Source organism: Oculina patagonica, chromosome 5 (genome assembly GCF_052425735.1).
Source record: "Oculina patagonica isolate OP01 chromosome 5, crgOcupat, whole genome shotgun sequence".
NCBI classification, from domain to species: Eukaryota; Metazoa; Cnidaria; class Anthozoa; order Scleractinia; family Oculinidae; genus Oculina; species Oculina patagonica.
Genome location: NC_135762.1, coordinates 20,735,846 through 20,761,117, shown reverse-complemented (window position 1 = coordinate 20,761,117; position 25,272 = coordinate 20,735,846). Strand labels below are relative to the sequence as shown.

At 39.8% G+C, this 25,272-nt stretch overlaps 4 protein-coding genes across 4 annotated transcripts in view; 3 read left to right on the top strand and 1 right to left on the bottom strand.

The window, feature by feature from the left end:
• Positions 1-1,622: 1,622 nt before the first annotated feature.
• LOC144653192 (E3 ubiquitin-protein ligase RBX1) lies at positions 1,623-9,321 on the bottom strand. The gene is made up of 6 exons (XM_078513140.1): positions 9,100-9,321; positions 8,975-9,002; positions 8,824-8,874; positions 3,847-3,917; positions 2,469-2,554; positions 1,623-1,794 (listed from the first exon to the last, which is right to left on the bottom strand). The coding sequence occupies exons 1-6, from the start codon at positions 9,304-9,306 to the stop codon at positions 1,782-1,784; spliced, it is 456 nt and encodes a 151-aa protein (XP_078369266.1). The 5' UTR covers positions 9,307-9,321; the 3' UTR covers positions 1,623-1,781.
• The window catches only part of LOC144653169 (uncharacterized), a 30,466-nt gene continuing 14,465 nt past the window's right edge, over positions 9,272-25,272 (top strand). The window contains exons 1-6 of the mRNA XM_078513106.1: positions 9,272-9,580; positions 11,707-11,807; positions 12,289-12,358; positions 13,641-13,860; positions 14,365-14,464; positions 15,661-15,704. Of these exons, the coding sequence (XP_078369232.1) occupies positions 9,373-9,580; positions 11,707-11,807; positions 12,289-12,358; positions 13,641-13,860; positions 14,365-14,464; positions 15,661-15,704 (743 nt within the window). The 5' untranslated portion in view covers positions 9,272-9,372. The remainder of the gene's footprint in view (positions 9,581-11,706; positions 11,808-12,288; positions 12,359-13,640; positions 13,861-14,364; positions 14,465-15,660; positions 15,705-25,272) is intronic.
• LOC144654092 (uncharacterized) lies at positions 18,650-21,810 on the top strand. The gene is made up of 3 exons (XM_078514199.1): positions 18,650-18,892; positions 18,964-21,748; positions 21,796-21,810. The coding sequence occupies exons 2-3, from the start codon at positions 19,091-19,093 to the stop codon at positions 21,808-21,810; spliced, it is 2,673 nt and encodes an 890-aa protein (XP_078370325.1). The 5' UTR covers positions 18,650-18,892; positions 18,964-19,090.
• Positions 21,818-25,143, top strand: LOC144654633 (uncharacterized). The gene is made up of 2 exons (XM_078514831.1): positions 21,818-24,976; positions 25,048-25,143. The coding sequence occupies exon 1, from the start codon at positions 21,839-21,841 to the stop codon at positions 24,695-24,697; it is 2,859 nt and encodes a 952-aa protein (XP_078370957.1). The 5' UTR covers positions 21,818-21,838; the 3' UTR covers positions 24,698-24,976; positions 25,048-25,143.

The window sequence follows — 25,272 nt, the reverse complement described above, 5'->3', positions numbered from 1 at the left end:
ACCATGATCAATAAATTAGTAATTTGAATTAAAATTCGGAAACTATCAAGAAATAAGTTCCTCGAAATATAAACCATTTTTCGAAAGTGACGATGAATCAGCGATATCAGATAACCATTTTAGGGAGCTTTAATAAATTGGTTATATCGAATTACCAAATATCGTTAGGCAAGCGATATGCACGTCACCAATTACACAGATGAGGAGCCTATTCACCCAATTCACACTACCTCGCTGACCTAACCATGTCGCGGGCGCAATGATATTGAGCGCGGAATTGGGGGGGGGGGGGGGGGGAGCGGTATTGCAATAGTGCACTAAAGGTAAAATATGGAGCTTTTTATTCTAGTGACAGCTGATTCTAATACAGGCAGGTATAACATGGATGAGTTTGAAATCTACCAACAGAAAAAGTGCGCAAATATGACCCAGTGTCAGCCGTGGGACTTGCTGTCGTCAACGTCATTTTGCTGCAATTGTTACGAGAACTGTTTATATAGAAGAAAAGCTTATATATAGCTCTGCAATCTCGATAAGGCAATTCAAGAGTATTGAAACCCGGGTCTAAAGGAACTCCACCGCATTACGTTGTTCAGAACAAAAGAAAGCTTTCTGGGATGTAATATGTGGCACTTAATTTTTGAACAAGACGTTGTTGTAATAGATTGACACTCATTTTTGAAACGTTTTGACGGCTTTCCGCGTGCTGTTTGACCTGTATTTGATTGTAATTTCAATTGAAATACACTTGTCTGCCAAAAAAAAATCATTTTTAACAATCGCAAAAATTAGTTTTCGCAAAAAACAAAATATGGCAAATCCACAAAATTAAACTCCCACAAAAATAAAATGCCACACGGTATCTTCTCTCTGTATTTACTCTTCATTTTAAAGTCAAATCTACTACTCGTAGCTGTTTTAACATCAGAAGGACTCAAATAAATTACTACATTCAGAAAGGAAGCCACATCTGCTCCAGCTGTTCATGCGGGTCCTCTATGCAGGTCGAACTGGAATTTGGAAATGTTGGTTTTTCAGCTGGGGGATAACCGAAGAACCTGGAGAAAACCCTCGGAGCAAGGACGAGAACTAACAACAGTAACAACAAACTCAACCCACATATGGCACCGGGCCAGAATCGAACCTGGGTCACATTGGTGGGAGGCGAGCGCCATCCTTGCTCCTCTAAAGGTAGTGGCAAACGAGGGCACAATGTTGCGGAAACAAAAGTTTCCCTGTTTGCCCACACGCCTAACATTTGTTGCGGACACAAAATTTGTGTCCGAGACACAAAAATGTTTCTGATTTTGTCAGAGCCATTTTCAGAGCTGTGGTCTGGCAGTGCCGAGGTGCCTCAGGCGACTTACTTTTGTCTTTAGGCGACTTGTATCTACTCCTCTGGCGGGCACCCTCTTCTCAGCCGGGCCCTTCTTCTGCCCTTGGTCGGCGATCCCTGTTTGCGTGGCATGGACAAAACGTTTTGTGTCCTGCTCTTTTGCCCACCCAAGAAACATCATGAGCAACAGTGTGACCTCGTTAGCCAACGCCTTATATACAACGCATCAACAACGCATCAAACGTCTTGTATAAATTACACAATTTCACAAACACAAAACAAAGAATGAGAAAAAAAAGTTTTATTGGTTCAGCAATGGGAGAAAAAATGCCATAAAAGTATCTTTACAAACACAAAAAGCAATGTTTTACAATATTTTTTACATAAAGTTAGATAATCCAGGGACAAAATGAAGCCATCAGCAACGAAGGGGAGTGGTTCACTTTTAGCGACCATACCTGGAACGCAAAAATTAGCATAAAATAAATAAAAAGAACATTATTTGAGTTTCAAAAAATAACTTGTATATATGGAGCTATCTTAAAGTACCAGTTTGTAATCGATTGTGATCATTTGTGAGTCGTGAACAAATATTCCTTCAAAAGTGTCCTTATTGTGTGAACGAACAGAAAGTTATTTTTTCAAAGTTTTCTTTGACACTTTTTCTTTTGCTGTTATAACTTAATAGAAAAGCTTCTTCTCTCTTTGACAAACCTGCTTGTTAAAAAAAAACATAGCTTGGAAGTAGGTTCTTGTGTTTGGGTGGGTTTCGTGTTGGCTTTTGCCCGAGCGAGTTCCGACCTGGCAGGTGAGATAAGTCTCTCTGTACTGGCTCATCACTTGCGCCTTCGCCGCTCACATAAAACCCTTAACCTAAACAAGAGGTCCTGCTTGCAGGCTGAAGAGAACAAGGAGACTTGTGAAGGAAAAACTTACCACATATTGTTGCAGACACAAAATAAAACTTTTCATATGAAAGTTTACTAAGGAAAACTTACTCATAGTTCTTTCTGGTGGTTTATTGCAAAGCTTTGATGCTTATCAGTGTCTACCTTATAGTAAACTTACATTTAGTATGTGACTAAGCACCCTCATAAACAAGGTTAGGTTTTAATACAAGCGAGCTACTTACTTTTGAAATTCCCACTCTCTGTTATCCAGTGGACATACTTGTCGAGTCTTTAGCCAGCGAGAGATGCAGTGAAAGTGGAAAGCATGCTGCACAATGAAATGAAATGTTGGGATTATGTTATTAGCTACAGTGGACAGCTTAGAAAAAAGACAGCAACGCTGCCATGAAAAGTAAAAGTAATTTCAAGGGTTGGTATGGAGTTTGGAATGTAATGTTGTATTAATCTCGTACCCAGATCTTCTCAACCCTCGTAGAGAACATCTGGTAAAGTCGGATTTTGCTCGCGTCAAATGTGTCAGAAATCTGACACACAACGCGACTATGCATGCTCGGCAATTTAGTGGCTGAAAAGCTCACTTGGCCGTTGTAAAGAGCTCATACTTGCCTATACAAGGAAAGACAGCTAACACAATCTTGAGATAGAGTTGGGGAAGAAAAAAAGCTGGCACTCGTGTTTTGCTGATAAAATAAAACACTCAACCCAGCCTTCAAAGGCGAGGAAAAGCGCGCGCTGTGTTTGACATGAACAAGCTCGGCTAGTTGTACGTGTCAAGTACGCGTCAGATTTGCAAAGTTTTTCACCCATCTTTTTACCCACGAATATCGTCATTTGGAAACATTTTGTACTAATAACCTTGAACTACAAACTGTATCTGTAGCTTATTCGCATAAGTAACGTTCAAAGCCCGAACACGTTTTTAGAAAAGTTTTTAAATCCAAATATTTTATTACTAGCTAACGTATGGTGTGCGCGTGCGAAACAAAGTTTGCATCATCCGTGCGCAAATGCTGAGGCTGTTCATCAACCAGTCAGATTAGTGAACTTAACACACTTGACCAGATGTGTACTACCATGGTAAGTAGACATCTGGGTACGAGATTAATGTTGTATATTTTGCCACACATATATTTTCTTTAAATAAAAATATTACCTTCCCCCAAGTCTTCATGCACCATAAAAAGACACAAAACATAGAATCTGATCAACATTTGAAGAGTTCTAAACTTCTGACTGGTTAGATTATTACATGTATTTCCATTTGTAGTGTTTGACAGTGTGTAGTGCATGTAAAAGGACTGTGTCTGGACACTAGATACACACACATCTCTGGGATTATTTTGAAGGTCTAAATCCAAAATGTGGATGCAGAATCCCATACCATCCCCAATAACTGTTTATTAATTATTATTAGAATCTTTTGTGCATTTAGAAGGTGGTGGAAAGGAAGCTGTTGGTCACACTCACATAGAAATCGCATTGAGCAAAAACAATGTTACATGTGGCCTACTTCTAACACTGTAGGTTTGCCTACTTGGAATAAATAAAATCACACTTGTTTAACGGGTAAATTATTGCAAATAAAAATACCATACTTACATTACAGACCCCCCATGCTACAGTGCATTCTTCACTTGTGGCTGAGGCCTGATTAGCTTGACATTCTATACCTAAAGTAATGAACAAATAAATCAGGCAATGCTGCATGATCTCATTCTTTAGCATGAACACGAGGCCCTGTTGGGGTAAATCCCTGCAAGCAACATCGTCTTTAAACAGCGACATAGAAGAAATAAAATGTTGAGGAAGGACAAGACTTTTGTTGAAATAGCGACAGCGAAGGAAAGAATTAAATAAGAGTACTACGGGGAATCTCTCAGTTTCTTAAATGTTCAACAGCAAACTGATGTAGTCACAAATCCCCTGCATCAACAGCATGCATGGCTTGCTTTAAGTTCCTTCAGATTTAACAGGCAGATCAGCTATCAATTCGAAAAGTGGATAAATAAAAGCAGTCAAAAACTTTTGTTGCTTGTCCTACCCACTATTCTGCTCTAGAGGGTACAGGGTGATAGATCCTTATTTGTTATGCCCGCCATAAGGCTGTGACTGGTCAAGAGGTTATAACTTCAATAAAAAAAAGTTACAAGGAACAAACTTAACTAATGAGGGTTTGCATTAGATAGGTAGTCTATCTATCTCAGCAAGTGGGAATGTTGCTGCTCTGATCTGGCAACCAACTAACTAACATACTGCACATGATTAAGCATAACAAAGTATAAGCAAATAAGACAAATAAGCCCAGATGTCATTCCAGCCGAGCGAGATCAACAGGGCGTGAAACAGCAGACAGCAGTCTATAAATAATCGCCCGTTGAGGTAGAGAAATTTGCAGAGAAATTTTTATCGATCAAGAATTTTTGATCAGTTAAGGACTAATTTTGCCAGTTGAGAAATTTTCATTGGTCAAGAATTAAAACAGTTTTAACTTCCTTAAATGAAATGCATGAGAAACTCCTGCTCTTGTGTTCTTAGGTTAGACATGTTGTTTTTTTTAATTAATCTTTCAAAGAATAAAATAAAATTAATTTTAACGACTCTCTTAAAATACATGCAAAACTTCTGCTCTGTGTACTTAGTTCAGAGTCACACCGTATAATAATTGGTCAAAAAATTTAAAACATCGTTTCTTACTGCAAAATTTAAGTTGCCCGAAAAACTTCTGCTCAGAGTCAACTCATTTTTTAATTGGTCGAAAAATTTAAAACACCATTTTTACTGCGAAATTAAAGTGTCCAAGAAACTCCTGCTTTGTGTACAAAGTTCAGAGTCATGTCGTTTTTTAATTGGTTGAAAAATTTAAATCACTGTTTTTGCTGCGAAATTTTAAGTGCCCAAGAAACTCCTGCTTTGTATACCTAAGTTAGTCACGTCGTTTTTAATTGGTCAAAACATTAAAAAAACATGAACTGCCTTTTAAAAATACCAGAGAAACTTCTGCTCTGTGTTGCTAGGTTACTCACGTCTATTGTGTGCTAAAGTTAGACATGTCATGTTTAAATCTGTCAAAGAATTAAATTAATGTTAAGGGATCTTTCAAAATGCACGGGAAACTCCTGCTCCATGTACTTAGTTCAGGGTCACGTTGTTTTTAACTGTTTGAATAATTTAAAATGCTGTTTTAAAAGAAACTTCTGCTCGCTTTTAATTAATTGAGACATTAAATAACACATTAACTGCCTTTTTAAAATACCAGTGAAACTTCTGCTCTGTGTTGCTAGGTTACTCATGTATATTGTGTACTAAAGTTAGACACGTCATGTTTTAATCTGTCAAATAAAATGAAATGTCTGTCAATGAAAAGAGGGGGGAGGTGTTTTTAAAAATACAGTAGAAATAAGGGGGGAACTTTTAGTAACTGTTGTTTCAACACTTGTTTGCACATGCATGTGCATTCATAATAATTCTTCCTCACACCAGAAGATGATATGAAAAGTGGCAAAAGTATTGAACTCGCAAGTTTTTTAAGGTGGGGACATACCGTAATTTCCGGCCATTTACCCGCACGGCAGATTACCCGCACCGGTCGATTATTGCCAAAATAAGAAAAAAGATTCAGCAGATTACCCGCACTGGCAGATAACCCGCACCCAAAAACAAAGAAAGTTATGCTAAATAGTGCGAGAACTCACACATTTGAAGTGATTTCTAAGCCTTTCCTGCTTGTGTCCATGTGGAAGAAGATAGAAGTTTCTGCTTCTTGGCCACCAATTGGGCAGTTAAAAACACTCTCCTCAGCCATTACTTTTATAAGTTTGATTTTACAAGTTAAATATCCAATGTATTAATGTTTAACCCTTTAACCGGCAATCGTACATATGTGTACGATAAACACCAGCAGTGATTGAAAAATCTCTAGCTTTTACATATCTGGGCACATGATAGTAATGACTGCTTTTTATGGCAAAGTGATAATTTTCACAGCTTTAAAAGCCAACTAACTGACTACAACTCCTGATTTCTGTTGCATATGGTTGTTTGTTCAGCAGCAAATCTGAAAATGCCCGTTTTCTACGTAACAGGACAACAACAACAAACACACATCTTTGCCTCCATTTTTTTAATGAAAAAAATAATTCTGACTTCAAAAATATACATTTGCAGCAAACTTCAACCCTATTCCTTTCCGTTCACCAAGGAAATTTCCCATCAATCATTCAGCAGACTCAGCAATTACTATTCGATTAGAGCTATGCTTGCAAACCTGTAATTTCCTCGTTGCTGACCGAAAGGGATGCTTGGGAAAAACAGTCATGGCGGCGGCATGAAAGGCTTCCTACCTTTATTCCATATATTTTTTATAAGTGTCGAGCCACCCAATCCTGCCGGCAAAATGTTGCACCGATTGCATTCTTTGGAAGTCAGAACTCGTCCAAAATGCCTTGGCAGGTCTTGGAATCCACCCACAGAACGGCCAGAGAGACAACTTTACCCATGAACCGCCATCTTTGGATTCGAATATTTCTGGCGTTCCAATCAAGACAAAATCATCTCTCACCTCTGGTTTCTTTCAGATGCTGGCCTCTACCCACCATTCTAGCTTAATGATGCCAGCCTGGGGGCTTCTGCAGTGAAAAATGACTCGAAAAATCACTTATAAACACAAAACGAGCCAAATCCAAGCCCAACAGCTCGCCTACGAAAGAAGCAACTGCCGACTACTGACGTCACAATAAAAATCTGAGCCCTCGGTGTTTCGAAACAGCACACATTTTTACTTGAACTTCTTATATGCAATCACGAAGTTCTACAGAATGTATAAGCCCAGAAAAAACCTTTAGAAAGTCACAGAAATCTGCCGGTTAAAGGGTTAAGGCTTCACAGAATGCGAATCGTTCGTTGTTGGAGCAATCGTTGTTGGAAAAATCGCTTGAAACGGGAAAATGCTTTTCATATTAAGGCAGTGCTAACTGTAAATTTTTCACTGATGCGTCGAGTATTTTCGTAATATTTCTACACTTGTCAAAGTTTTGTTTACACACGTGCCGACAATTATATTTTTCATCATGTTCCACTAATTATGCGGCGCCGCCGTGAATTCAACAGATCACTGAGATATTTATTTATCTCAGGTTCTACTAGGTCTAAGAAACTGCTTGAAACGGGAAAATACTCTATAACTCAAGGCAGCGCTAGCTAGGAATATTTCGCTGATGCATCGAGTGTTCTTGTTATCACAGTCAATGCTATGTTTACACTGCACGCGCACATGCCGACACACGCCGGCACATCATGTTTCAGTTTAGTTGTGTTTTCCACAATAAAATTGTTTCATAAAGCAGAAATGTGTTTAGGTGTGAATCTTTTTAAACAAAAGCTATGAAATTGACAAGGTAAGGAAATTATCGAAGTACAAACACGTATTAATGTTTTCATCCAAATTGCATCGGCTGCTAGCTAACTAATCAAGCAATGTTAAGAAAAGCACGATACAAGAATCAATAGGAAGTGTTTCTCAATTATTTAAACAAAAGAGTTATTACAACATTGGTTTGAGGCAAGCGTATATTTACCGACTCTTATCTCTGTTTTATCTTCTGTCAGTACTGTAATTATTGTTTAATACTTACGGGAAGATTAACAAATTATCAGATAACCCGCACCACTCTATTACCCGCAGCAACGGTAGTTTACTGAAAAATTAACGTATTACCCGCGGGTAATCTGCCAGAAATTACGGTAAGCAGTATGACCAACACTGCAAAATTTGATATTGTAAACAACATCTGTGTGGAATTGTGAGGAATCTCTTTTTCATTCAGTTAATTGTGTGATATTCATACCTACCCAACAGAAGGCAATTAGAAATTCTGAGGGGGTGGGGTTCTCAAGAGCCAAAATTTTTAAAGGAAAGTATAACGCTAAATTGGAATTTCTGGAGGGTGGGGGTTCAAGCCAAAAAACCTTCCTGGGTGAAGGTATGGATATTTTTTGAAGCAAGACAGAAAAAGACAAGAAGAAAAGACAAGAAAAACAGATACTTATTTATACACCTATGTATACATCTAGTTCATGCTTTAAATGGATTGGTTGATGTTTTAGCTTTTCAAGAGCTTTGCATGTATCAAGTCTCAGATGCACTTGGTAATTATCTGGGACTCCCAAAACAAGAGATAAAGCAGGCTAATACAATTGGCAAGACCAAAGTCCTCATGTGTTGTTGCTCTTGGTTGCACCTTGAGCAACTCTTACACTTCTTGTGTACTCTACCAACTTTCTGGCTGCATCTGTTACTCAATAATTGCTGTCATGGCAGCACACATCTATGTTACATGTAATTTACATTACATACATGAACTTATAAAATGACCCACAATTACTCCCTTATTTCGGTAGGAAAATATGTCATCATTACTTTGTACATATCCAAGACACACTGTCATTAACCACTAAAGGGCTTACACATTCTAACATAAAATCATAACACAAATTATACGGTATACTTATCTATACTGTGTGAAAAAAATCAAAATTTGCTTTGAATTTTAAAACTTGAAAGCAGTAACCAGTGCTTACACAAATCCATGATATGGTTCCTACAGATGGCGCAGTTATCGACCACAATATCTGAAAATAAAAATCGATATCATTCGAGAAAGATCAAGGAAAATAAATTACTGAATGCTGTTAAAAACAAAAGGATTTTGTACGAAAACGTAAGACTTACCCCATGCCCACAAAGCCACGGCATTCCACTGCGAGAAAAAAAGAAAGAAAATGATCGGTTTAGAATCCGAGAAAGTCACAAAAGGTAGCAATAACTGAAATACAGCGATTAAGGAACACGTTTACCTTTTTAACTTCGAATCTCTTTTTGCTGGAGCCTGAAGAAGTCGATGGAATTGCAGGCGAATCGACATCCATTCCCTCCGGTTCCGCCATATTTGCTGATTTGCTGATTTCTTTGATTTGCGCAAGCTCAGCTGCTTTGTATCCTCGCCTCATTATTGCGTAGCCAGGCCTTTCCAATCCAAGATGTCTGCCTTGGATTGAGAACATGGTTTATACGTGACCATGTAATTTTCTTCTTTAAAAGCCAATATTTTTTAGACAATATTAAAAAAGATGGCTGCTATAGCTTGGTCCTTGCGTGGTAGCAGCAAGATAGCGAATATATATTCGGCGATTTCTCTGGAGACATGGAATCCTGTTGTTGTGGCCGCTGTATGTTCCCCAATGCGACAGCAGAGAAGGTTTATGTCCAAGCCTTTGGAAGGAAGAACAGTTCGAATTGGCTGTGCCTCTGGATTTTGGGGAGATTCAGTTTTGGCAGGTGAACAACTAGGAACTGCATTTTTAAATAAATTAATAATAAATTGATATTTAAACTTTTTAAAATATTACTGGACATTGGCCCTCCCCCCCCCCCCCCCAAGGATGTAGCTGGGCTAGAAAGCGTTCAGTTATGTTTTTTAATGCCCATACATATTTGTCTATAATTTTTCTGCCATTTGATGCGGTTCGCGGGAAAAAATTATAGACAAATGTATGGGAAATAAAAAACGTAACTGAACGCTTTCTAGCCCAGCTACATCTTTCAAACTTGGTGAATTAAAACTTTTGCCTAGTACCTTAACTTTACAATTCATATGTTGTCCAGAATTTAATTTTTGAAAAAGATATTTCATCGGATTCCCATGCAAATACTGTAATTTCTACCCTCTTTACCTACTCGTCAATATGGCGTCCAAACCGTGATAAGGCCTATTTGTAGGGAACAACAACAGCAGCAAACGAAAACAACAGCAAACACAACAAGGGAAGCAAGACAGCTTTTTATCACTTACGCAATATAGTGAAGATACAGAACTGTCTTTCTCAGGATGAAGCAGAAATACTTGTTCATGCGTTTATTTCATCCAAGTTTGACTTCTGTAATGCACTACTTTATGGCCTACCACAATCAGTGCTGGATAGGCTTCAATACGTTCAAAACTGCTCAGCAAGACTGGTGTCAAAAACTTCAAGATCAGAACACATAACAACTGTTCTTCGTAGATTACATTGGCTCCCAATCCGGCAACGAATCAAATATAAGGTACTACTTCTTACGTATAAAGCGCTGAATGGCATGGCACCACAATACTTAATTGATCTACTCCAGCACTATACACCGACCAGGCAACTTAGATCATCGTCAATGAATCTGTTGGTTGTATCGAAAACAAACTTAAAGTCTTATGGAGAACAATCTTTTAAAGTTGCCGCCCCCAGACTATGGAATGTGCTTCCAAAGAAACTTAAACTTATTAAATCACTTGACGTTTTTAAAAAAGAACTTAAAACATTGCTTTTTAGAGAGGCCTTTTTATTTTAATCATATTTTATTTTTTAATCCAGAGTAAATTGTAAATTACTTAATTAATATTTTACTTTTTAAAATTATCAAGTCTTAGAGAGGCCTTTTTATATTAATCATATTTTATTTTTTAAATTCAAAGTAAATTGTAATTTATTTAATTAATATTTTACTTTTTAACATTGTCAAGCGCCCTTGAACGTATGGAAAGGGCGCTATACAAATGATTATTATTATTATTATAACCACCACCACCAAAACAACCACTTATATTTCCTACTTAGAATTACCTCAACCATGAAACATATATCACAATATCCCTAATTCTCCTCTGAAATCAGAAAAAATTGCCAACTTGCTCATGCGAATAGGAGATTTTGGTCTGTATATATCTGCAAGACTGCCAGACAATCTGGGAGAGTCGGCCAGTGTGCCCAGGGGGCTACTCCGGACTTCAAGTGACGGGGATGATCGAATGGGGGCAAAAATCTAGACCCAAAAAAATCCCTCTAGGGCTTCCAACATAACCCAAAAAAATCCATAGATAAAAAAATTGACCCCTCAAAAATCAATAGCGAAACATGCTTGTTTGTACTTTATTCACAAAATCTTCAGATTGTCTTTAATACCCAAAAACATCCCTACTTAAATAAAAAAAAATACTTGCCAAATTTTTCCTACGGTACCCAAAAAAGTCTCAGAATTGAAAATTTCAAACCCCCAAAAATCCTTCGATCATCCCCGTCTCTTGAAGTCCTAAGTACCCCCCTGGCCCAGTGTAATCCCTTCCAGGAAAATAAACAATGTTCTTATAGTCACTTCATGCTACAAAAGTATGAGTTGTGCATAAATGTGTTGAGGCATCAACTGCATTGTTCATTAAATAATTTTTTTTTATTTTTTTATTTTACGAATTAGTACGGGTACTTAAATATTCTGAACAAAATTTTAGAGAAGCAAAAGACAAGATCATAATTTACATGTTTTTATCCCATAAGTTTCTGATAACATCACTGTTTGTTTTCATACATGTGTCCCCTTTCATATTTTTGTGATGGTTGGTATATACTCAGTCATTGATTTGTTAATTCTCGTTGCAGCTCCACAGCTTGTTCGTGATGGTGATATCAATTACCTTGTATCTGACTACTTGTCGGAAATCACCATGTCACTTTTGACTGCAGCCAAGCGAAAATCACCGGTATGTTTGAAATTTAATTTAATTTAATGAAATTTTATTTAATTTAATCTCAAGCAGGGATTAACTGCTAACTCATTCTCGTCCCCAGAGCCACTTGTCCCTCTTAGCCGGCAGAGCCTAGGGCATGTAGAAAAGTGGCTCTGGGGACACATGATTTGATTGGCTGGATTTTCAACAAAGGAAATTTAAATCTAGCAAATCAAATCAACTGTTTTAAAACCCCTTTATTGAAGATTAGGGGGAATTTAAAATGGTTGACCTGATTGGCTATTAATATTAAAATTCTCTTTGTTCAAATCTAGCCAATCAAATCATGTGTCCCCAGAGCCACTTGTTCCTAGTGCCCCAAGCTCAGCCAGCTAAGAGAGACAAGTGGCTCTGGGGACGAGAATGTTACTTATCTGGGTTTTACTAATCCTTTAAGTTTAACACTTAGCTAATTATCAATTTGTAATGATCTTTGATTCTTCTTTTGTCTCAGACCTTGGGGTATGCCCCTGACTTTATACAAGCTGTCATGAAACCACTTATTAAACCTATCAAACAAAAAGGTGGGTAATCAGTTTTTACAAGAGTCAACATCTGATCTCTTGTTACAGTATTAATGCAGTGAAATGCATTTTGCCATGTACAGTAGAACCCCGGTAACTCGAACTCGGATAACTCGAACAACCCCGCTAACTCGAACAAACATCCATTTCCCTTGGATTTGAACCCACTTTTCAGTCATTTTTACTCGGTTAACTCGAACTCGGATAACTCGAAAACCCCGCTAACTTGAACTCAATTTCGTTTCCCTTGAACAAAATTTGGGTCAAATTTACCTCGATAACTCGAATTATGGTTCTTGTAGCTCGCCACGTATGCCAATTGATATCTTATAGCTCTTCTTGTCGTGTAATCGGATTTAGACACTAAAACGTATACTACAGCAATTTGATTTTAACTAGAAATAGATCACGTATTTGACAGTCACTTTCCACTCTTATCATAAAAATGTATGATCGTGCAAGAGTTTCTGACGAGATAAGTTTAATTTGCACTGTACTGTGTACTGATGTGCTAAAAAAATCGATAAACTATCAATTATTAACTTGGTAAATTGAATATTCAATCGACCCCGATAACTCGAAACCCGCTAACTCGAACTATTTTTCGTTTCCCTTCAGAGTTCGAGTTATCGGGGTTCTACTGTAGTTTTTTTTTACTAATTCTTGAAAGTTTTTTGACAACTCTGGCATCTTTATGATGATTTTCATATAAAAACTTTGCTTAGCCAATTAAAACCAAGTTCACTGGAAGGTGAAGTAATCAAAAGTAGCTTATGACATTCAGGTACCAGTAGTTGTTTACCTATTTGATTAGACGAGAAGATTATAGAGCTAACAGAAAGATCTTCCGAGTTCTAAGAAGCAACTTAAACTGAAAAAAAAAAAACATTGTTTTTTGGTATTTACAAATGCTACAATCGCTAAGCCAAGGGAGATGCAGTACCCTTATGTTGAGGTTGCTGGACTTTAAATTAAACATTAATACTAATTTGAGTCATAGACAAGGTCACTGTGTTGTGTTCTTTGGCCAGACACTTTACTCTCACATTACCTCTCTATATGCAGGTGTATAAATGGGTACTGTACTGGCAAATTTTATGATAGGTAAGCTCTGGTGTGATTGGCCTATTACTGAGATTCAGACTTTACCCTACCATTACAATCCCTTCACTATCTTTTGTACTGTCAGTTTTCTGATTGGGTGGCAGCTGGGTCCTCTTTACTGATTATATGTAAAACGACTACCATGAAATTTCATGTACTGTGGTTACACAATTTGTAGGTATCCGTGTGGTGAGTAATGCAGGAGGAATCAATCCACACGAGTGTGCAAATGCTCTGATGGCCGTGGCAAAGGAGAGTAATACTGACTTGAAAGTCGCGGTTATTACTGGAGATGATCTTATGGCTGATGCTGAGGAAATTAGGAAATCTGGTATCAAAGATATGGGCAGTGGGGAAGACTTCCCAGGCAATATTGTGAGCATGAATGCTTATTTAGGGTGAGAAAATATTCCTACTCTGTGGTGCATCACTTTTTCGAATAACAAAATGTTAAAAAAAAAATAAAAATAGGCCATTTTACAGTTGTTTGCTCAGTGACCTGGCCTTTGAATGGAAGTGAGGCTGAAGGTGACCTTGTTTTGATACAGACCTCACTGCTTTTGTTGTGTTAATCATGTTGTTCTGATGCTAACTAGTTTGCATTTACATGATAAAGCAGAAAGGTTTGTATCAATGCAAGGTCACCTCCAGCCTCACTACCATTCAAAGGCCAGGTCACTTGGCAGCCAACTGTAAAATGGACTATTAGTGACAAGAAAATAGAACAACTTTGATGACTCCATTATCAAGTTAAATAAGATTGGAAATGATGACATGGAATCATCGAAATGTCGTTCTATTTTCTTGTCGCTAATTTTTCTTCTTTGATGCATCACAGTCTTTTTGTCAAGCTTTATTTTCTCCATTGAGACCTTAAGTCATTTTTTTTTGGTTCAAAACAGAGCTCTTCCTATTGTGAGGGCATTGGAGCTTGGTGCTGATGTTGTAGTTACTGGACGATGTACTGATAGTGCACTGGCACTTGGACCTCTCATGCATGAGGTAAAATGGCTACATTGTTGACTCAACCTAGCCTGGTTGGGACAGGGGGACTCGTGAATGAAAAGGATGAAGATGCTCATCAACTTGGTTAGAGGTGTAAATTATGGATTTTAGTCTCACTTCAAAGGGTGTTCAAATGAGAATGCCAAATAAGGTCTTGTTTAGGGTTGTACTTAAAGCGCCTTGGTCTAGCTCTATCAAGTATGAACAATGGTATCTTTTAGGGGTCAAAAAAAGGTTGAGCGATTCCCAGATCGATCTTCTTTAGGGATTTAATCCAAGTTTTCTGACGAGCATCCCCGCCCCTTTCATAAGGGAATCCCCCCTACTTGGCTACAAGTATTTCCGAGTTTCTCAGTAACTTCTACAATAGCACTGAATTGATGTAGATGGTGAACATTTGACAAAAACTTATTCCTTGATACAGGTTTGTTTAAAGGGACTATGTCACGAATTTGACCAGATCTTTGAACAGCCAAAATTTATGTTTGTGTCGCAGGAAACCTAAAAATAATAGTCCATTTCTATTAAAAATTGAAACTGTTAATGAACATCTGGCTGCAGATTGCTCAGATGGAAATGGATTGCAATTTGAAAAAGTTAGGCAAACATTTTCAAGTTGTTTCCCAGCGTTTTTGAAATATTGATATTTATAGCCATAGCTTGATTTTTATAGATCCGCAAATTATGGTTATCTATTCCTTAAGATGTTCAAAGCTAATGTTTATTTAGGGTTAAGTTACCTGCCACTGATTTCAGAACAGTTTAGACCAAAAATCTGCAAAATCCCTGTGACATAATCCCTTTAATTTACTGTTTTGAATAACTTGGGCATTGACTTGTGATTTGTAATGTAGTTGGTGAATTTTGCTGGCCTCTGGCCTTTTTTGAAAACCCTGATGTTACCTCACAATGTTCTGGCACAGAATGCATTCATGTTTTTCCATTCTTAATAATTATTTTAAGTGATAAAAGGTCATTATAAATTACTAAGGGCAACCACTATATATAATAGAATGATAGAGGAAAGGTCTTGTTGATTCATGTGTGTCATTGTAAACCATTTGTATGAATTATTAAATGACTAATATTACCACAAGTTAAATATGTATAATTATATAACTTCTTATATATCTTATATGGTAATCAGTGTTTTAAAAATGTTATTTTGTATGAAATTATTTTCTGTCTTACAGTTTGGCTGGAGGGCAAACGATTATGATTTGCTTGCTTCAGGAAGGTAATGACTGTGTTGATGTGGATTTGTTGTCATGTAATATTATTCAGAAAACTTGCCAAATTATCCTCAAGAAAATAATGATGTCTGACATTTGCAGACTGCAGACTAAGAGCATATATCATGTTACCATTACCATTATTGAGAGCTAACCGTAAACAGGCTAACCAAAGTGCCATTCAGGCTAACCAAAGTGGATAGTTGGCTAACCGGAGTAAACGGGAGTGAAAAGTCTGCAAGTCTACAGTCTGGAAATGTCAGACAGTGAGAAAATAATGTGCAACAAAGTGGAAGGCCAGACATAGAAACACTTTAGCTCTTGGTGCACATAGACCTGACCAAGGACCTGACCTGTGCTCTGTATTTAAACAAAAGCCAAATATTTCCTACCCATCTTAAATTAGCTCTGGTGAATTGAACTTGGTACATGCAGTTGAAATGTCATGAAAGATAAAATTGTGTTACCGGTAAATGTTTTATTGTCCTTGCTATATAAATAGCTGAAGGGTATGGGGCTGGAGAGCATTTTCTAGAACGGCTCATGTATGTCAACCCATCATCTGTGACTGATGCTATACATGTTAACTTGTGGCAGTGTTAGACTAAGTGTTTTCTATAGAGTGGTTTTCACTTGAGTGTTGAAAGTAAATTGCATTTGCTTTGGTTTTGCATTACTACGCTTAGTGATTGGCTGAAAAATCTCGCGGCACTTTCTCAGCCAATCAGGAGTAAAACCAAAACCAATCGTGACTCGCTCGCGCACGTTTTCCCGCGCCTTGTGCCGGCTACATGTGTTTGCTTCGAGTTTTGATTGGTTCACTGGATTGTCTGTGTCCTTTCTGATTGGTCAGAGTAATTACTTTGGTTTTGGTTTTACGACACTGAATTGAAAACTGCTCTATATAAGATGATGTCAGTAAAGTGATATGTATATTTTACAGGTCACAATTAGCAATTTGGTCATTTTTTCTTTAACATACAGGTTATTTTTTAACCTAGGTTTCATTTGCTTTAAACCTCCTTTTTTTTATTAGGTTAATTAGTAGAAAATTCAAATGTGTCCCAAAATTGGATACGATATTTTGGTGGAGTTTTTTCTGCCTCGACTAACTCGACCGGCCAATCAAAGCCTATGTAAAAGGGATATAGGAATACTAGTCTACTGAGAGAATTATAAGAATCTATTACCACCACTCAACTCCGCTCCAATCTTCTCCGCTACAATCTTTACTTCACTGCTCTACTCTATTCTACTCTACTCTTCTCTACTTTATACTGCTGTACTCTACACCACTCTACTCGACTTTACCTCTACTCTACTCGACTCGACCCTACTCTAAACTGTACGCTACTACAACTGTACTCTACACCACTCTACTCTACTCCACCTCGACTCGACTCAACTACTACTCTACTCCACCTCTACTATACTCTACTCTACTCGACTCGACTCCACCTCCACTGGACTGGGCTGGACTCGACTCAACTCGACTCTACTCCACTATACGTTATTCTACTGTACTCTACACCACTCTACTCTACTCCACTCTACTATACGCTACTCTTCTCGACTCGACTCCACTCTACGTTATACTACTGTACTCCACTCCACCTCGACTTGACTCGACACGACTCGTAGGGCCGTAAAAGCGTAAAGTTTAGGAGGAAAACAGGCGTAGGGCCGTAGACGTGTACAGTAAAGAATTCAAACGTAGGGCCGTAGAAGTGTAGAGTTAAGAATGAAAGTGTAAAGTTAAGAATGAAAACGTAGGGCCGTAGAAGTGCACAGTTAAGAATGAAAACCGCAAAAGCATAAAGTTTAGAATGAAAATGTAGAGCTGTAGAAGTGTAAAGTTAAGAATGAAAACATAGAGCCGTAGAAGTGTAAAGTTAAGAATGAAAACGTAGAGCCGTAGAAGTGTAAAGTTAAGAATGAAAACGTAGAGCCGTAGAAGTGTCAAGTTTAGAATGAAAACGTAGAGCCGTAGAAGTGTCAAGTTTGGAATGAAAACGTAGAGCCGTAGAAGTGTACAGTTAAGAATGAAAATTAACGTAGAGCAGTAAGAGCGTAAAGTTTAGAATGAAAACGTAGAGCCGTACAAGTGTACAGTTAAGAATTAAAACGTAGAGCCGTAGAAGTGTACAGTTTAGAATGAAAACGTATAGGGCCGTAGAAGTGTCAAGATTAGAATGAAAACGTAGCGCCGTTAAAACGTAAAGTTTAGAATGAAAACGTAGGGCCGTAAAAGCATAAAAGTAAGGCCGTAAAAGCGTAAAGTTCAGAATGAAAACGTAGGGCCTTAGAAGTGTACAGTTAAGAATGAAAACGTAGAGCCGTAGAAGTGTACAGTTAAGAAAAGAGACGTAGGGCCGTAAAAGTGTACAGTTAAGAATGAAGACGTAGGGCCGTAAAACGTAAAGTTTAGAATAAAAACGTAGGGCCTTAGAAGTGTACAGTTAAGAATGAAAACGTAGAGCCGTAGAAGTGTACAGTTAAGAATGAAGACGTAGGGCCGTAAAAGTGTACAGTTAAGAATGAAGACGTAGGGCCGTAAAACGTAAAGTTTAGAATAAAAACGTAGGGCCTTAGAAGTGTACAGTAAGAATTAAAAGCATACCAGTAAGAATTAAAACGTAGGGCCGTAAAAGCGTTAAGTTAAGAATGAAAACGTAGGGCCGTAGAAGTGTACAGTTTAGAATGAAAACGTATAGGGCCGGAGAAGTGTCAAGATTAGAATGAAAACGTAGAGCCGAAGAAGTGTCAAGATTAGAATGAAAACATTGAGCCGTAGAAGTGTACAGTTTAGAATGAAAACGCATAGGGCCGTAGAAGTGTCAAGATTAGAATGAAAACGTAGGGCCGTAAGAGCATGAAAGTAAGGCCGTAAAAGCGTAAAGTTTAGAATGAAAACGTAGGGCCTTAGAAGTGTACAGTTAAGAATGAAAACGTAGAACCGTAGAAGTGTACAGTTAAGAATGAAAACGTAGGGCCGTAAAACGTAAAGTTTAGAATAAAAACGTAGGGCCTTAGAAGTGTGTTTCGTCGGTGAACGAAATTAAGTGCATTTATTAACATCATAATCACTAATTAACTCGCTTACGTCATAGTCGTTAATTAAGATCCAAACGGAAAGATAAAACGCCGGCTCAGACGCTTTCCCTGCCGTTAAAGCTCGTAGTGAAGCCATCGGGTAACTATCTTTGTGAATGTATTGAATACTTGTAAGCTAATCATTAACCATCTAACTATCGTTACTGTCAGGTTTCGAAAGACTTTGTGTTACCGACACTGATGAATAAACAGAGAGTCCTTTGAAAACTTTGGCTGGTCACTTTATCTGCGGCAGAGGAAACATTCGAAACCCGCATACTTCATCGCCCGGACCAGGATGGCAGAAGAAGCCAAGAGTATCAGACGATCGGCGAAAGCACGATTCACACGCAAACGGAACGAACTTCTGAAGTCGATCGCTGACAGAAGAGGTATCGAAGTCGTAGAACTCAACTACGCTCAGCTTACCGAGGCGTGGGCCATTCTAGAAGGTAAGCACGACATTTACGTAATGCATCTCACAGATGAAGAGGCAGAAGCCACAGACAGCTGGATCACCGAACTTCAAGACCTGTTCGTCCAGGCAACCGCCTTGAAAATAGACTACGTAAATGATATCAGGGTTTCAGAAGCCAGAGCGCGCGCCGAAGAGAATCGCGAAGAATCGAACAGAAAGGAACGCGAGCAGATACAAAGGGCGGCGGAACAAGCCTTTGTGAAGAGAGAAACTGCGCGCGCGATATTCGACACTTTATGTGATAGTACTGCACATACCTTAGAGGGCGAAAGGATCTCGGTTTCGCTCATGAAGAAGCTCCAGAGCCAATTGGGGGATGCATTTAGCCAATGCAAAATGGCCCATGACAAGCTACTTGAATTGTTGGACAGGCAATCAGCAGAAACGGAAATAAAATGGATTGCAATCGTTCAAGGCAAATACAACGAACTTGTAGAACAACTGGAGAATCACATCGATGCTGACGAAAACAAGGATTCCAACCCAACTGGAGGAGATTTCAAGGTCAAACAAGCTGCCTGTGCAACCTCGACCAATCTACACTTGGAAAAAATCCGAATGCCTCGATTTGAGGGAGAGCTAAGAGAGTATCCTCGGTTCAAGAGTGACTTTCAAAAACAAGTCATGCCGCATTTAACGAGAGACACGGCACCCTACACTCTGCGATCTTGTCTGGGCAAAGAACCCCTGGCGAGAGTGAAAAGTGTGGACGATGACATCGAAGAAATGTGGAAGAGGTTAGACGAAATCTATGGAGACCCGACCAAAGTCGCTGACGTGATAATAAACGATATTAGACGAGTCAAGGCTGTTAAAGAAGGGGAAAACAAGCGATTTGTTGAACTTGTTAACATCATTGAAGATGGCCACAGGGACCTGAGGAGGCTTGGATTAGAGAGTGAAATAAGGACGACAAGCTCGGTCAGCATCATCAAGAGGAAACTGCCAACCGACATAAGAAAGGAATGGGCAAAACTGCTAAGTTCGGAACCCAGTCCAGTCGACAGAACCAACAAATTCCCGAGCCTTCTCCAGTTTCTGCTAACACAAAAGCGCGCCATTGAATATGACAGCGCCGAACTCAGAATCTTCAGCGCGCCGACCGCGAAAGTATTTACCCACTACGCCGCCGCAACGGGGAATAAGGACCACCAAAGACCCGGAACCTTCAGCAAATGCGTGTTCCACGACAACGCAGAGCATTTCACAAGTGAATGCAAACTCTACTTGTCAAAGCCAGTAGGAGAGAGGATCAAGATGCTGAAGGAGAAAGGAGCGTGTTGGTCCTGCTTGAGGTATGGCCATCGGTTACGCAATTGCAAGAAAGCAAAGGAATGCGGCGTAAGCAACTGCAAGAAGAAACATCATGTAACATTACACGAGAGCGAAGTCAGTAGCAGCTCTGCACCTTCAAATGCCGCACCCACTCCAGCCCCATCGAACGCATGTACCAGCCTTCCTGGAGACAGGTGCCTCCTCCAACTGCAAAGAATCCGAACCCCAAGAGGATTTGTCAACGTCATGTGGGACAATGCATCGTCTTTGAGCTTTATAACAAACAATAAGGCAAAGGCTGAAAGACTTCACGGCACCCCGTTGGAGCTCACCCTTGTTAAGGTTGGCGCGGATGAGGAGAAGATATCATCCAGAAAATACCAGCTCCCATTAATTGACGTCCAAGGAAAACGAATCCTTTTCGAAGTATACGGGATCGAGAAAATAACATCTAATATTCAAAGCGTCAACGTGGACAACATATCGCATCTCTTCAGCGTCCCCAGCGACGACATTCAGAGACCTACGGGAACTGTCGATGTCTTAATTGGATATGAATATGCAGGATTCCATCCGGATAAAGAACAGAGCGCAGAACATCTTTTACTATTAAGGAATCGGTTTGGACGCTGCATCGGGGGAACCCACCCTTCCATCAGAGAAATGACGGAACCACCTAAACTTGACAAGGTTCATCAGATCAGAAATGTTAAGATAGACGACTTCTACAACGTCGAGCAGTTGGGAGTTGAGTGCACGCCACGCTGTGGAGGATGTAAATGCGGAAAGTGTCCGCCCGGCGGGAAGGATTACACCCTCAAAGAAGAAAGGGAGTTGCAGTTGATCGAAGGAAAACTTCAATTCAGTGAGCAAGAGAATGCTTGGGTAACAGAGTACCCTTGGATCAAAGATCCGTACTTGCTACCAAACAACAGAAGGGCCGCGTTTGGAAGACTCGTCTCCACTGAGCGACGGCTCGGGCGGAATCCCCAGCATGCGAAAGTTTATCAACAGCAGATAGAAGACATGATTGAAAGAGGAGTTGCCAGAAAGTTAACTAAAGAAGAATTTGACTCATATGAGGGTCCGATCCATTACATCTCTCACCATGATGTTTTAAAACCAGATTCAAAATCTATCCCAGTAAGGATTGTCTTCAACAGCAGCGCGAATTACATGGGTCATGTGTTGAACGACTACTGGGCAAAGGGACCAGACCTCTTGAACAATCTTGTAGGGATCTTTATAAGGTTCCGAGAGAATGAAGTAGCCTTTATCGGTGACGTCAGGAAGATGTACCATACTGTTAAAACGAAGACCGTAGAACAGCATACGCACCGCTTTCTCTGGCGAGACATGGATTGTTTCAGAGACCCTGATACTTATGTTATACAACGCGTCTCGTTTGGGGACAAACCATCAGGTACGATAGCAACTGTTGCAATGAGAAAAACAGCTGAGATGGGAAGTAACGATTATCCCCAAGCCGCAAAGATCATAATCCATAACTCGTACATGGACGACATCATAGACAGTGTTAAAGACGAAAGCGAAGCAAATCGAGTTACCAGCGAGATCGAAAAGTTGCTAAATAAAGGCGGATTCAAGATTAAAGGTGGGTCGTTGTCAAACGACCCCATGACGTGTGAGAAATCCCTGTCACTCGATGAAATCGCTACGTCCACAGAAAAGGTACTAGGAGTTATCTGGAGTCCAATTAAAGACCAACTCCAATTCAAAGTCAACCTAACATTTTCCACAAAGACACCGGACGGAAAAAATCCTACCCTGCAAGACGATAAAATGCCGACAAAACTAACCAAGAGAATGATATTGTCGCAAATCAATAGAGTATATGATCCAATGGGACTCGCCGCCCCCTTTACGGTTAGGGCCAAGATCCTGATGAGACAATTATGGACAAGTGAAGAGAAACTAGACTGGGACGACCCCATCCCCGAGAAATATATGCGCGAATGGATTACGTTTTTCAGAGACCTCCGCGGGATGGATAGAGTAATGTTCCCAAGATGCCTAAAGCCATCGAATGTAGCTTCGCATCAACCAGTGCTCATAATCTTTAGCGACGGGTCGGACAACTCGTATGGCGCCTGCGCATACGCGCGGTGGAGCCTACCAGAAGGGAAATATGACAGCAGATTGATAATGTCAAAGAATCGCCTTGCCCCGAACAAGAAAGTATCGATAGATCGAGTTGAGCTGTGTGCTGCAGTCTTGAGCAAAAGGCTTAAGAATTTCCTCCAAAGAGAATCTCGATACCAGTTCTCAAAATTCTACCACATCGTCGATTCGCAGGTAGTATACGGCATGATCCAGAAGCAATCGTATGGCTTTAACTCCTTCGCCGCCACACGTATAGGAGAAATCCAAGAGGGGACGGACCCTAAAGATTGGTATTGGATTGAGAGTAAACATAATATCGCTGACTGGATAACTCACGGAAAGACGTCGAAAGAAATTGACCACGACAGTGCTTGGCAGAGAGGCCCTAGCTTTCTACAGCTACCGGAATCTCAATGGCCAATCAGCAAAGTGTCCATAACGCAGGAGTTACCTGATAAACTGAAAACGACGATGGTGGCAGATGCTAAGATCGTAGACACCCTAGCAGGAAGGATGAATATCCACAAGTATTCCGGCTATACAAGATTGTTGCGGGTGACAGGAAGAGTGCTTGCCATGTATAAGCACGATCCTAAGCCATCACTTAAAAGCACAGTCCGACCATTAACTCCTTCTGACATAAGTGACGCGGAAAGATTTTGGATTCAAGACTGTCAGAAACTTATTCATCCAGCCATCCAAAAGGGGAGATTCAAACGGCTCAGCCCAAGGGTGCGAGAAGATGGAACAATCGTGGTCGGAAACCGAGCTCGAGAATGGGTTGAGATGAGCTACGATAAAAGCGAAATAATCCTACTACCCTATGGACACCATTTTACGCGACTCTACGCGGAATACATACACCGTAGAGGACATCACGGAGTAGCGACGACAGTCAGTAAAATTCGCACCCGCTTCTGGATACCCAAGGTACACAACATGGTAAAATCCATCAAGTTCAATTGTATGACATGCAGGATACTAGATGCTAAGCCGAGCGAGCAAACAATGGGAAACCTACCCCAAGAGAGACTTAAGCCATCTCCACCTTGGCACAACACCGCTATAGATTTGTTTGGACCCTTCAAGATACGAGATGAAGTAAAGAAGCGGACCACAGGAAAATGCTATGGAGTGTTGTTTAACTGTATGAGCACAAGAGCGGTACACGTGGATCTGGCTCCTGACTACAGTACGGAGAAATTTCTGCTTGTTTTACGAAGATTCGTATCACTGAGAGGTTATCCAGCTAAACTTTACTCTGATAACGGACCGCAGCTGGTAGCGGCTAATCAGGAATTGCAGAAGATGACCAAGAGCTGGAACTGGCAAGATCTTAACGAATTTGGAGTAACTGAGGGTTTCCAGTGGGAGTTCATCCCCGCCGATGCCCCTTGGCAAAACGGGATATCAGAAGCATTGATCAAATCCATCAAAAGAGCTATAACGTTAGCAATCGGAGAAAACGTGCTTACTTTTTCCGAGCTTCAAACTATATGCTTTGAAGCCGCTAATCTCGTTAACGAAAGACCTATAGGAAGGCACCCCACGACGACTGATGACGGAGCATACCTGTGCCCAAACGACCTTTTGCTCGGGAGATCCACCCCAAGAGTGCCAAGCGGCCCATTCAGAGAGAGTGCAAATCCTCGTCATCGTTTCGAATTCGTGCAAAACATTGTCAATGGGTTTTGGAAAAGATGGACGCGCGACTTCTTCCCCAGCTTACTAGTCCGCCAAAAGTGGCACACCTCACATCGCAACGTGAAAGTTAGAGACATCGTCTTGATACAGGATTCAAACCAGATCCGGGGAAACTGGAAACTTGGACGAGTTACCAAAGCTCATGAAAGCAAAGATGGGAAAGTACGAAAAGTTGAAGTTCAGTACAAGAACCCAAAGCCAAATGAACCGGTGAGGACATACGCTGGTCGAGGATTCGTAACCCTGGAACGGCCTGTTCAACGTCTTGTAATCGTCGTTCCGGTGGACCACGCCCAAGCGAACAATAAGGACGAGACAAAATAAAGCAAATCAAAGAACTCGATAAACTTACAATGACTTTACAAATAACTCGATAGACTTACAATGACTTTACCTTTTAATGATAGTGAGCGACTTAGCCTAAAGACTATAACAAGAGAGGGGGGAGTGTTTCGTCGGTGAACGAAATTAAGTGCATTTATTAACATCATAATCACTAATTAACTCGCTTACGTCATAGTCGTTAATTAAGATCCAAACGGAAAGATAAAACGCCGGCTCAGACGCTTTCCCTGCCGTTAAAGCTCGTAGTGAAGCCATCGGGTAACTATCTTTGTGAATGTATTGAATACTTGTAAGCTAATCATTAACCATCTAACTATCGTTACTGTCAGGTTTCGAAAGACTTTGTGTTACCGACACTGATGAATAAACAGAGAGTCCTTTGAAAACTTTGGCTGGTCACTTTATCTGCGGCAGAGGAAACAAAGTGTACAGTTAAAAATAAAAACGTAGAGCCTTAGAAATGTACAGTTAAGAATGAAAACGTAGGACCGTAAAAGCGTAAAGTTTAGAATGAAAAAGTAGGGCCGCAAAAGCGTAAAGTTTAGAATGAAAAC